The 12,010-nt window shown below is 41.2% G+C and overlaps 1 protein-coding gene across 1 annotated transcript in view; it reads left to right on the top strand.

Moving 5' to 3' along the window:
• The first annotated feature begins 488 nt into the window (after positions 1 to 488).
• Positions 489 to 12,010, top strand: part of AGPAT5 (1-acylglycerol-3-phosphate O-acyltransferase 5) — a 58,818-nt gene continuing 47,296 nt past the window's right edge. Inside the window, exon 1 of the mRNA XM_082047425.1 lies at positions 489 to 969. Within this exon, the coding sequence (XP_081903551.1) occupies positions 751 to 969 (219 nt within the window). The 5' untranslated portion in view covers positions 489 to 750. The remainder of the gene's footprint in view (positions 970 to 12,010) is intronic.

Genomic DNA, 12,010 nt, shown 5'->3' with positions numbered 1-12,010 from the left:
ATAGTTGCCTGCTTTCCTGAGAACCTGGGAAGAGAAAATGCCAACAGGTGAGCATGAAAAGCACACCATGACCATGGCTGTGGTTGTAGCTGGCAACAGTAACAAGCAAAAGTTTTCTTAGTGCTTCATTTTAGACTCACAGCAGCAGCGGGAGTAAAGAAAAAAAAAAAAAAAAAAGTTATCTTTTTAACTGCTAATCAATTTTAAGTGCAGGTGCCCAAATCCACATGGCGCCAAGCAGCTCTCCACCACAGCATGGGGGAGCAGCCCGGCACCCCTGCCTCAGGGGTTTGCTGTAACCGGCTACTGCGCGCTGGAGCCCAAGCGGGAGGAAGGAGGCCCAGGCCCGGGCCCACTCCCGCTCCTGCGTAACCCCCACGGGCTGCCTGACCGGCCCGGACAGACTCCGGCCCCGGCCCCCCAGGCCTGGCGAGGCGGAGCCACGGCGCCGCCCGCCCATCCCGGAAGTCAGCCCTCAGCCGCCGAGCGGCCGCCTTCCTGCCGGCGCGGCTCCTCCTCCGGCCGGGCAATATGGTGGCGGAGGCGGCGCAGGGGGAACCGTGAGCAGGCGCCGGTGTCCTCTCCCGCACCTCTCTCCCTGCCTAACGGCGGCCGCCGCCGCCGCTGCTTTCCCGCCCGCCTGGCGGGTGTGCCCAGCGCGGCTGGCGATGCGGTCGGCGGGGCCGCCGGGCTGTGAGTGAGCGCGCTGCCCATGTGGGTGTCCCGGTGAGGCCGGGGGGCAGCGGGAAGATGCTGCTGTCGCTGGTGCTGCACACGTACTCCATGCGCTACGTCCTGCCCGCCGCTGTCATGATGGGCACGGCGCCCACCTACATTCTGGCCTGGGGCGCCTGGCGGCTGCTCTCCGCCGTGCTGCCCGCCCGCTTCTACCGCGAGGTGGACGACCGCCTCTACACCATCTACCAGAGCATGGTGCTCTTCTTCTTCGAGAACTACACGGGCGTGCAGGTGAGCCGGGTGGGGAGGGCCCCCTGGGGACCCGTTGGGGAGCGGCCATCGGTGGTGTCGGCCCCGCGGCTCTGGGCTCCTGCCGGCCGGCGCCCACCCCCTGAGGGCCGTGGGGCAGGCGGGGGCGGTTCGGCTCGGAGGGCCCGCTCGGCGCAGAGCAGGTGTGGGCTGTGGCCTTCCTAACCCCGGGCCGGCGGGGGCTGCGGGCTCGCTGGGGACGGTCACGTTTCACAGCCGCTGTGGCTCCTCCGGTGATGCTTTTCATGGGGTGTCGGTGTTGTGTTCGTTTTGCAGGTTGGGAAGATGGAAGGGATTGCGACATCGGTCGTGCTCTGTCAGCACTCAATGGCAGCCTCCCTGGTACACCTGAACACTGTGGGCTGTGTTGCACATATGTAGTATTAAATTAGTAGCAGATAAGAAAATCAACTCTAATCATAGAATCATTTGGTCGGAAGAGACCCTCAGGATCACCATAACCGAACTCCAGCACTAAACCATGTCCATAAGAGCCTCATCTATACATCTTTTAAACGCCTCCAGGGATAGTGACTCTACCATTTCCCTGGGCAGCCTGTTCCAATGCTTCATAACCCTTTTCATGAAGAAATGTTTCCTAATATCCAATCTGAACGTTCCCTGGTGCAACTTGAGGCCATTTCTTCTTGTCCTGTCACTTGCTACTTGGAAGAAGAGATCAACACCCTCCATGCTACAACCTGTTTTCTGGTAGTTGTAGACAGTCTACCCTCAGCCTTCTTCTCTCCAGGCTAAACAGCCCCAGTTCCGTCAACTGCTCCTCATAAGACCTGTGCTCCAGGCCCTAGTAATTATACTTAATACACCTATGAGTTTTTAATAGATTACCCTACCTCTAAATTAGTGCAGCATCTCAGTTCTCATGCAGGCTGCCCACTGTCAGTCTTTTGCCATTAAATTTTGGATCAGCCATGAATTGCGATTATTCAATACCTCAGAAACTGAAGGCCAAGGTTTCAGGTTAATAAGTTGAAATTGGAGGCCACTCTTGTGTGACCTGAGGGGTATTTGCATTCAAGTAATAATACTTCAGTTATCTCCCAAAGTGTTAAATGTTTGAGAAGTTATGTATTTGTCTGCAATTTTAGAAGTATATAAGGAGACTTAATTCTACTTTTAAAAAATAATTATGTAAATTTCAGTGCTTGCTGCACTTAAACCTGGCTTTCAAAACTGTCCGGGTGTACAGAACTGTATTTGAAGTTAGCGTCAGCTGTAGGTGCTTGAGAGTGAAGAACAAGTGCTTATGTGTTAACTGGCAGGTGACAGAGCTGGTACAAATAGGCCCTTTTTCATATTTACAGCTAAAGCATTAACCCACTGTCTTACGAGCAGGGAGGGAACTGGGGCTGGATATTGGGAGACGTTTCTTCACAGACAGGGTTGTGAAACATTGGAACAGGCTGCCCAGGGAAGGGGTGGAGTCACCATCCCTAGAGGTGTTTAAAAGATGTGTAGATGAGGCTCTTAGGGATATGGTTCAGAGTCAGGTTGTGGTCAGACTCGATGATCTTAAAACTGTCTTCTAACCAAAATGATTCTATGATTTCTTTCACAATCAGGTTAGGTGCCCCCAAATTTCCACTTGAGCTGTAGGCCACAGCTCATGCCTGTTCTCTTGGAAAGCCCCAAAGTCAGCTAAAGATAGAAGAATTGCACAGTTTGAGGTCAAGGTGAATAGAATGGATACAAAATGGAAGTTAGATCTTCTTTTAGTGGTAATTAGTTTCTTATTCAGATTGTAACTCATGTAACTTCACCCTTGCATCTTGTCCAAATTCGTTAACTTGTGAACTGGTGATTCACACACCCGCTTGGGTGGTGTTGTGTTTTTTGTTTGATCGTGGGTTTTTTTGTTTTGTTTTTTTGAAAAGGGGAGCAGTGATTCACAGATTAAGTACTTACTTCTTTATCTGCCTTTTTATGTAGCATCTTTAATGCAGGTATCTTGATGTGTAGTAACACACTTTGGTCATTAGCTGCAGTAGCAGTATAGTAGTTTAATTTAACCTGTTTAAAGAATGAGAGACAAAAATCAGGATATAAATTGTAACAAAAAAGTTACTCTAATTTCATACAAAGAGTGTGTGCAGGGTAGCAATCACTTTGAACTTTTGATAAGAACTTTTATCAAAAGTAATGCCTGATGTAAAGGTACAAAAAGGAAAATGCTAACCAAGATAAAAAACCAAAAAGGCAGTCATTGCCTGTTGATCTCTGTTTTCTTTTGTTCTATTGATAGAACTTCATCCACACACAAAAAAATGGTGGAAGACAGTACAGGTGATCACTTATGGCAATATTAAAAGAGGTGCTTTGTCACAGTGAGCAACAGATGATATTATGAGAAGAGATGATATATGCAAAGCTGAAATAAAGGTCAATAGAAACAAAAAAGAGAGCCCACAAAGCCAAAGTGGCATTTGTCATAGGATAAATAGTAACTGAGACTGAAAGGCAAATACAAACAGGGAAAATATGATGCATATGTGGAGAGGCAAGAGGCAGAATCCTTAAAATTCATGTATCATTTAACTGGATAATATTTCCACATTTGTTTAAGGAGGAGAAACAAAGTGTCCTTTGGACCTAGACCTACTCTTGTGAACAGTGACCACGTTTAACTTGAAACTCACAATGGAAAGTTAAGTATGTGCCTGAGTGTTTGAGATTGGAATGGTAACCTGAGAGCTACTGTGAACTGGCTGTTTTAAGCATGTAATTAGATGCAGAAGTCATTAAACTTAATCCCCCAAAACAATGCTAGAATAGTAATTTGCGTGGTTTCATAAAGGCAGCTGTATAGCTTTACCATTATTAAGGCATTGTAATAGCCATGGGAGAGAGGAATTCGGCAACTCTTTCAGGTCTATTAATTTATTCAATCGATTGAAATGTGCTGGGATATTTTTTTTTAACTGCATAAATGGGAGACCAACAATGTCATCCATCAGAATGCTGGGTCTTGTTGCAGAGTCTCACTGAAGTTGTTAGGATTATACTGGTGCCTAAGTGGCTTACTGAAGCAAAGCCTTAAGTGACTTTTTCTTAGCACTGCCACCATCTTGCCCTATAGAAGAAAATCTTTAATGTTACGTACTGTTTAGCACTCCAAGCCAGTTGTGAATATTTGAGATGTCTGATGTTAAAATAATTTTGCTGAAATTCCAAGTACTGTGAGTGGAGCCTTAATAGATTAAAGTTGGTTTGGATCATGAACAGATTATTTTTTGACTGAATGAAATACTAGTGTATCTTGATACTTATTTTTCTATTTATCTCTCAGGAAGTTACGTTTCTGTGTATAATCTACTGTTAGTCCATCAAGTATCTGAATTGGTCACCCCCTCATGATGTATTAAGTCGCTATCTCTGGAGGTATTTAAAAGACATGTAGATGAGGTTCTTAGGGGCATGGTGTAGAGGTGGACTTGGCAGTGTTAGGTCAACAGTTGGACTCAGTGATCTTAACAGTAATTTCCAACCAAATGATTCTATGATTCTGTTTTTCTTTATTCTCCTTGACTTGGATGTCTTTAGCCAAGTTTATTAAACCAAAAACTTTAGTTCATGCTAGGAAGGCATTTTTATCTTTGTAGCAAATGCTTTTCAGTTGTTTAATGTAACTAAATAAGGTGATAGCCAAAACCACATGACAGAAAATTTTGAAAGACTAATAATTCCTTTTCTCTTAAGTACTGGACTTGAGATCTAAAATAATTACAGAGCTATAATTGCTGTGAACCCTTAATGAGTGTTTATATTCTAGAGAGTGGCTTATGAAGCAGCTGTAACAGCTTATTACTTTCTCATACTGTAAATACTTTCCCTTTTTAAATTTTGGGTCAGACCTGTTTGGATTTTGTTTGGTTGGTTTAGTTTGTTTTCCACCAAAATGATTTGTTTTACAAAACCTAAAAGAACTTGAACTAAGATGGAAACAGTTTAGGTTTCCCAATAACATTAGAATTCTGTTAATGGATTGCCAAAAATGGCCTTTTAGCTGACTGTCCTGCAAGAGTTGGCTGCAGAAAATTGAATAGCCAGTATTTAGAGTACAAAAAGCAATCCAGAAAATACCATTCCTGTAAATGAGGTAAACTGAACAAAATCAGTATGACTATAAAGTGAAATCCTATAATGCTGTGTTTGTCACTGCAATTACAGTTTAGCAGATGTCCATGAATTTTATTAGGGAGCTATAAATATGTAAAATTAATCTATATGTGGCATTATGACAGGTCTGTTCAATGGTCTACAGGATTATAAACTTACAGCGATGAAAATCCGTAAATGTGGTCTGTTGGAAATGACATAGAGAGAATGGCCCTCTTTGGCCCTGTGCTGCTTTTTAATGCAAATGCGATGGTGTTGCCTTGTGCTACAGTACTCGTGTCTAGAAAGAATATATACAAGATGCTTGAACTCTGTGTAAAGCGAGTAGTAAGTCTTGGAGAGCAAAGGGTGTTCATTTTATCAGTGATGAGCCAAAGCAGTCACTGACACAAACAGGTGCAACTAAAGCACTTTGGAGACTTGCATTTGTTTGTGCTAATAGTAGATGTGGCTGCAAGTTTCTAAATTATCAAGTAGCCTGTGAACAGTGGTTGTGTTACTGCTCTTGTCTTTACTGTGTTGAGAAAGTCTGTTCTCTTATATTTCATACAGACAATAACAGTTGCATCTTGCCATAGAATGCGAAAACCCAAGTGACTGCAAATGTGCCTGTGATTAGGAGGGTTGAAGGACTGAAAGGACTAGTAATTCAGTATGATGAATGCTGTCATCTCTTTGTGACCCTTAGCATCTTATCCCAGTATCTGTCAGGGTGATGAAATTAATGCCCATTGTGTTTGTGCACATGTTTTGGATCAGATGAGAACTAAATGTTCTTCAACTCCTTTTTGTTGTAATTGCGTTTGCTATTTTGTATTGAGTGGCGGTGAAGAAATAATAATGAAATCATCACTCAGACTGCTTCCTAAAGGATCATTTTCCATCTGAAGGGTTTTAACAATTGAGTAAAATCCATGACTGAATTAATGTGCATGGATTTTGTTCAGTGCTTGTGTCAGCTCTTCCCTGCCCTCACTTCCTGCTGAATAGGAGTTTTTGGAATTGGTGCTTTCATTAAAGGCATTATGAAATTCTGGTTTTCATTGTCATTATGGGACTCTGGAAGGGCTGTGAGAATCAGATGCTACCTCAGTGTTGTTTAGCAGACCTGTAGTATTTCTAACTATTTTAGAAAATAGTGTGATGCTGAACTCTTGACGAGGTTTTCCAACAGAGTAGAGCCTGAGCTGTGTTGGATGTCATGGCTTTTTAGGAAATCTGTGAGGAGAGCTTGGGATGGATGCTTAATCTTTTAGCTATCGGCCTATTTGCACAGGAAGAGGGGGTTACAAGGTCTGTGCCCATCTCCATTCCCAGAATAGCAGCCAGACAAGGTGACTTTTACTGTGAGTACTCCCTGCTTTCCCTTTTGAAGCTGTTCAGCCATCCAACAGGTAATTTGGGAGGGCCTAAGGTGAAAGTGGGAAGCAGAAAAGGCATCACAGGTCTAATGGCCAAGTTGCAGCATATTCATGTCAGAGAGGAACTTCTGGTTGCTGTTGGTGAGGTGAATCGTCATCTCTTAGGAGCCTGGTTCTTTCCGGAGTGGAGTGGTTTCAGAACCAGGTGTCCTCATGGCAGGGTGAACCAGGCTTTCCTTGGTTCATCCCGTGCAGCTTCCAGTAGCACCTCTGGCTACTGTCCGCTCATGGTGCTGCTTTGCAAAACTATGTTAGCTGTTGTGAGGCACGTTGAGGTATTTGTAACTTGTCACATCTTTCCAATGGTAGAAATAATGAAATAAAGATCTCGGAGTGATAGAAATTTGGGGTTCAATGCTGTGCAAAGATTGAAAAGGAAGTGTAGAACATCATGAAGTGAATCACTGCTGTGTAGTAAACTTTTGAAAGAAGCTTTTTACAATGAAATCTTTCTGCTGTGATACGAGCTCCATGAGGATGGTTTACCTTGGCTCATCTTACTAAATATTTCAGGGCACTACTGTCTCCAGGCATATGTGTCTATCAGAGTATCCAACAAAGTCCTGTGTGTTATAGTAGCAGAAATTAAGTGATACGTGCTAAGCCTCAGGGATGCAGCTTTCATATTCAGATGGATGCCTAATTTTAGACTCTTACGTTCCACTGTGGTGTGAGGCAGCAAAAATAGATACATATAGGTATGTAAGCTTTGTGCTCGGTCTCTTTTAGATATTGCAAAAGATATATTTGCATATATCCTAATTCTTGTTCTGTCTGCCTTTAGCTATCGTTCTGAAGGTAAAAATAAAGTCTTTCGTGACTCCCATTTGTTGGCAAATCAGCATCGGTTCAGGTATGCTGCAGCTTCTGCCCTGAGGCAATCCAGATATAATTTAGTATGGGGAGATTCCACATTCGGTGGTGGTCCTGATTGTTCCCCATGTCCTGCCTGACGCATGAAAAATAAATATATAAAAACTGAGGTCTGTTAGAAATCAGATACCTGAACCAAAACTGCTGTTTGGGTTCATAAATTAGAAGCTTTGTGAAAATATATGCCTAGCATATATTTTCTAATTAGCAAGTCACAACTGAATCTGAATTTTGTATCAGCTTTATCAAGTAGAGTCTGCAATTTAAAACTAATATTTATGTCTACATTTTAAAGTTAGCTACATATATTTATGAAAAAGCCAAGTATTTGTCAGGTAGAAAGAGCTAAGGAGGCAAAGGGCAGGTTTGAATGCACTTAGAAATTCTGATTCCAACTATTTGGCCAATAAGTTTTATAATCTAATGGTTTGATTTTAAAATTTTCTATTTTAAAATGTATTAATTTGAATGTTGTAAGATTTATAGTATATTCAGTTCTTAATATAATTTGTCCTGATTTTGCATAATTTGTTACATTTGAAAATACAGTATTTATCACTTAAAAAAAAAAATCAACTTTAAAAAAAAAAAACACAACCAAACAAAAAAACCTGCACGGGTTTGATACATTTTCCTCTTTTTGCATTTGTCTGTGTTTGGGTAGATATTGGGCCATGGAGTTTCACAGTGCTCTTCCATGCCCTTTCGTTTTGCTTACATAATACATCCAGATTCTTTATGTAAGGATGATTGTTAATTGAGAAGTATTTTTTTCTCCTGGTACTCTACCATCAGACACTGTTCTTGCTAAGAGAATATTCTATTCATAGTTCAGTATTTGACTCTAGTTCTTTCATACTATTTACCTCAGGCTTACAGGGAATCTTCTTTTTCTCAGTTTTAGTTGTGTTAGATAAAGTAGGCTCAGATGTCAGGGATTTTGACATTACAATTATGAGGAAGCGTATCTTCTTGGGGAAAAATGATTCTTTAATCTTTGTTCTGTCAATTTGAATTTATACTATGAAGAGATTTGGGATAAAAAAGCAGGGAAATTATTTTCTTTTGTTCATTTCATTGCTGTCACATATTATTACTTGTCATCTTCCCTGTTACAACTAGCTCCTCCGTGTGGGATTAAGAAAACGTATCATTTATGCTAGTTTGATTTTCTTGTTGTTTATTTGTTTGTTTGTTTGTTTTTAATGTAAAATCAGCCACCTGTGATCTGGTCGAATCTGAATCTGTAATTGAGTGCCTATCTAGATGCATAGAAAAATAATTATTTTGGATGACTTTGAACTGTATTGTGGTAGTTGTGGTAGTTTTTCCTTTGACACTTACAGATTGACTTGAAGACTTATCCCATCCCATTTTCTAATGCTCCTTGGGATTGTGAGGGCATGCAAGGGCACGTGTTTCTTTTGGCACAAGCAAACATGGTGCACACTCCCAAGCAGCTGCAGGTGAACTGTCTCATTCACACACTGCGGTGGTGTGCAGATATTGGAGTGATTTTAACAGTGGCTATTTTTTGGGGCTGATTCACGTTTACAGTGTTCAGGTCTGGAGGCTGATAAGTTGCAGCTCGCTCAGATACCTGCCTGTGTGTTCTCTTCTGCTGTGTAGTGATCCCTTTGCCTCACCTTGAAAGTCCATAGTGCTTAAATTCTAAATACTTATGTAAATAACGTGCGAAGGAGCTTCCAAAAATCTTATTGTGCAATCTCAAGCAGAGGACACAGAGGTTTCTTAATCTTCCCCTTTCCCATGCTTGTCGGCTCATTGATAACTTCGCACCGGTACTGTCTGTACTTCATACAAATGCTTGTACGAGTATTACAGATAAAGATAGGTTTGACTCCTGCTTGGAGTCCTTGACATTTGGAAGCAAAGTTCCTATTAGAAAGAGCTCTAGCTAGGGGACACTGCAAACTGCCACAAGGATTCCTGCTTCTGGCTGGTGTGAGGTGCACAAAGGATGATATTTCCATAAAGTGCCAAGGCAACACAGTTGTTATTTTGAGGGGGGTGGATGGGATAGGACATGGACAATAAACAGTAGTTACATTAAATGTGGCTCACTCTTTCCTTTCTTTTAAGGAAATTACTAAAATCTGCAGGCAGAAATCTTCAGAGGTGCCAAAGCTTTATGATGGAGACTATTACTCTCCTAATGAAACATGTGGAATGTTTCCTTTCATTCTTGTGCTAGAAGGCATGTTCAGGTTTTCTGTAATACCAAGATGCCAGATGTTCAGAAAACCTTCCTGTTGAAATGTCAGCCTGTAAATAATCTCCTCTCACATGGGCTATATATATTTGAAATATGTGCAGTACTTATTAAAAAAATGTAATTACTGGTGATTCTATGTTTAAAGTTATGTAGATGCTCTGACTTTGACTTTCCCAAGTGGTCACTGATTGTAATTGTGGCCTGCTTCATGGTCCATGCCACAGAACTGCACTGTAATCAAAAGCAAGCAATTTTCAGAAAGATTCAGTAAATTATTTAGACACTGAAAATAGGAAGGATTTTTTTCAGAATTTAGATGCCAAAATCTTAAAATTATGTTCATGATAAGTTCTTCTTTTTTCTCTCACCAAGACTGAAATAGTTAAGTTATACAAATGGCTTTTTTTTAAGGCAGATAGCTAAGGAGTCCAGGCAGGAATGAAGTAATTTTGGGTGCTGAAAGCAAAGTTCCAAATCCATGTATAGCCCTGATCAGAATCCAGAGGCAAAGCTCCTGAATCTACAGAGTACTGACATATGATATTTAACATATGCTGGCAGGACTGGGGACCTCAAAAAAACCCAAACAAAACAACAAACTTACAGCTTTTTTATTTCTATATAAACAAACAAAGCCCAAAAGGGAATAAATTATGGTACCTCTCTTTAACTTAAGTTAGAGCACAAACTAATATGATGAGATGCATCAGTTCAGTTCTTTCAACATACGCATATCCCCACCATTTCTTTGAAAAAGATTATTTAGCAGTTTGTTTCCAGAAGAGAGAATCCCTGCTCCATAGATGTACTTTCTAACAGCGGTGGGCAGAATGTTAGGATGCGGTAGGATTTAGGATCTGCATCTGCTGTCAGTGGGCTGGGTTCTGGCAATGCAAAGCTGGCAGGCTCAGTATCACAGACTTTGTGAATCCTCTTTGCAGCACTGAGTGCCCCTGGCAGCCGAGAGCTCCTGCTTCTGGTCGATGTGCCACGGGCAACCACTGGAATGCTTTTGTTGAATCTAGTCAGGGACTATTGTTTAAATATGCCTAAACTAACCGAAATTGCCCCGACCTACTTGGTATTGTGGGAACTCATTTTCTTTGTAATTAGCCTTTTGCTCAGATTAGAAATTACAGTTATTATGAATGTTTCCCAGAACTTCTTTGCTCTACCATGTGCCCCATCTCTAGACAACAGTCGCCACCTGAATCACCCTCTGAATGAGAAGTTGCAAAACTATACACATCTTTCTCTAGGCAATGTTAAAATGGTGTGAATAAAGTGGTTTGTAATGTTCTGCTCTAAATAACCATCCAGGATTTTGGGGAGAACTTTGAGGAAAGGCATATAATGGTGCTGTAAGATCAAGTCCTTCACATCTCAGTCCTCTCTGCAGCATCTGTGAAAGCTGCAGGCGGGTTGGCATTGGAAACAAAACTAGTCCAACTAAACACGTGGTATTGCTCATCTGTTGACAAGTGTCTCATTCATTTTACAGGATTGTGTGTGTTTTTTGAAGTTTTTTAGAATTACTGTAACCCTGTTAAGAATATTCGGAATAACAGGGAATATCGGCATCATTTAGTCTCCTGCTGTAGCTGGATGTTCTGCGTACATACTTTTTAGTCAACTTTTCTCTGTAGGAGGCCCTTTCAGCTTTTACTTTAAAATAAGTGTGGTAGAATAAGACTCTAAAGCTGTATTTTTACTGACAAGGATATTATAAATATTTATGTTTTAGCTCACAGGGTAACTGCATTTCCTTTAAGATTTTATTGATTCTGGTTCTTCCAGAAGTAGCTTTCCCTTAATTCAAGGTTCGATTACCTTTAATTCAGCTGAGAAACTGTAAAGCCTTTACATTCAGCATTGAAACTAGCCTTCTATACATGTAGCTAATTACATTGAATGAAGCATAACTACCATGTTTATAACAGTTTTCAAATTTAGACACTAAGACTAAAGGCTGGTATGAAAGCAGAAATGTACAAACTTCATACTTAACATCAGATGGTATGATTCAGTCCTGCATAATCCATATATGTTCCTAATATATCCTTCTTACAAAAGGGAAATAAAATGGCAGTAACTATTTTTTTTAAAGTTCTCCGCTTTCTGGTTCAATCAAGTGAATGATTAAAAAAAAAAAAAGAATTATTACATTCAGGAATCTTCTCAATATTCCCCAGAGCTCAGTCTCTTGGCAGTGGTATTCTTCACTGAACTACAGTAAAAAACATAGCTGTAAAATATGTGAGTGAACTCTCTGCTTCAATAAAACGGATTGCATTGTGATTTTATGGTTTGATGCTGAGCCTGAGCAGCACACTTCAGGCTTGTACAGTTACATGTT

Source organism: Streptopelia decaocto, assembly GCF_964273445.1.
Source record: "Streptopelia decaocto genome assembly, chromosome: 3".
Taxonomy (NCBI): Eukaryota; Metazoa; Chordata; class Aves; order Columbiformes; family Columbidae; genus Streptopelia; species Streptopelia decaocto.
Note: the sequence above shows the minus strand (reverse complement) of the source record. Positions and strands in the feature narration are given on the sequence as shown.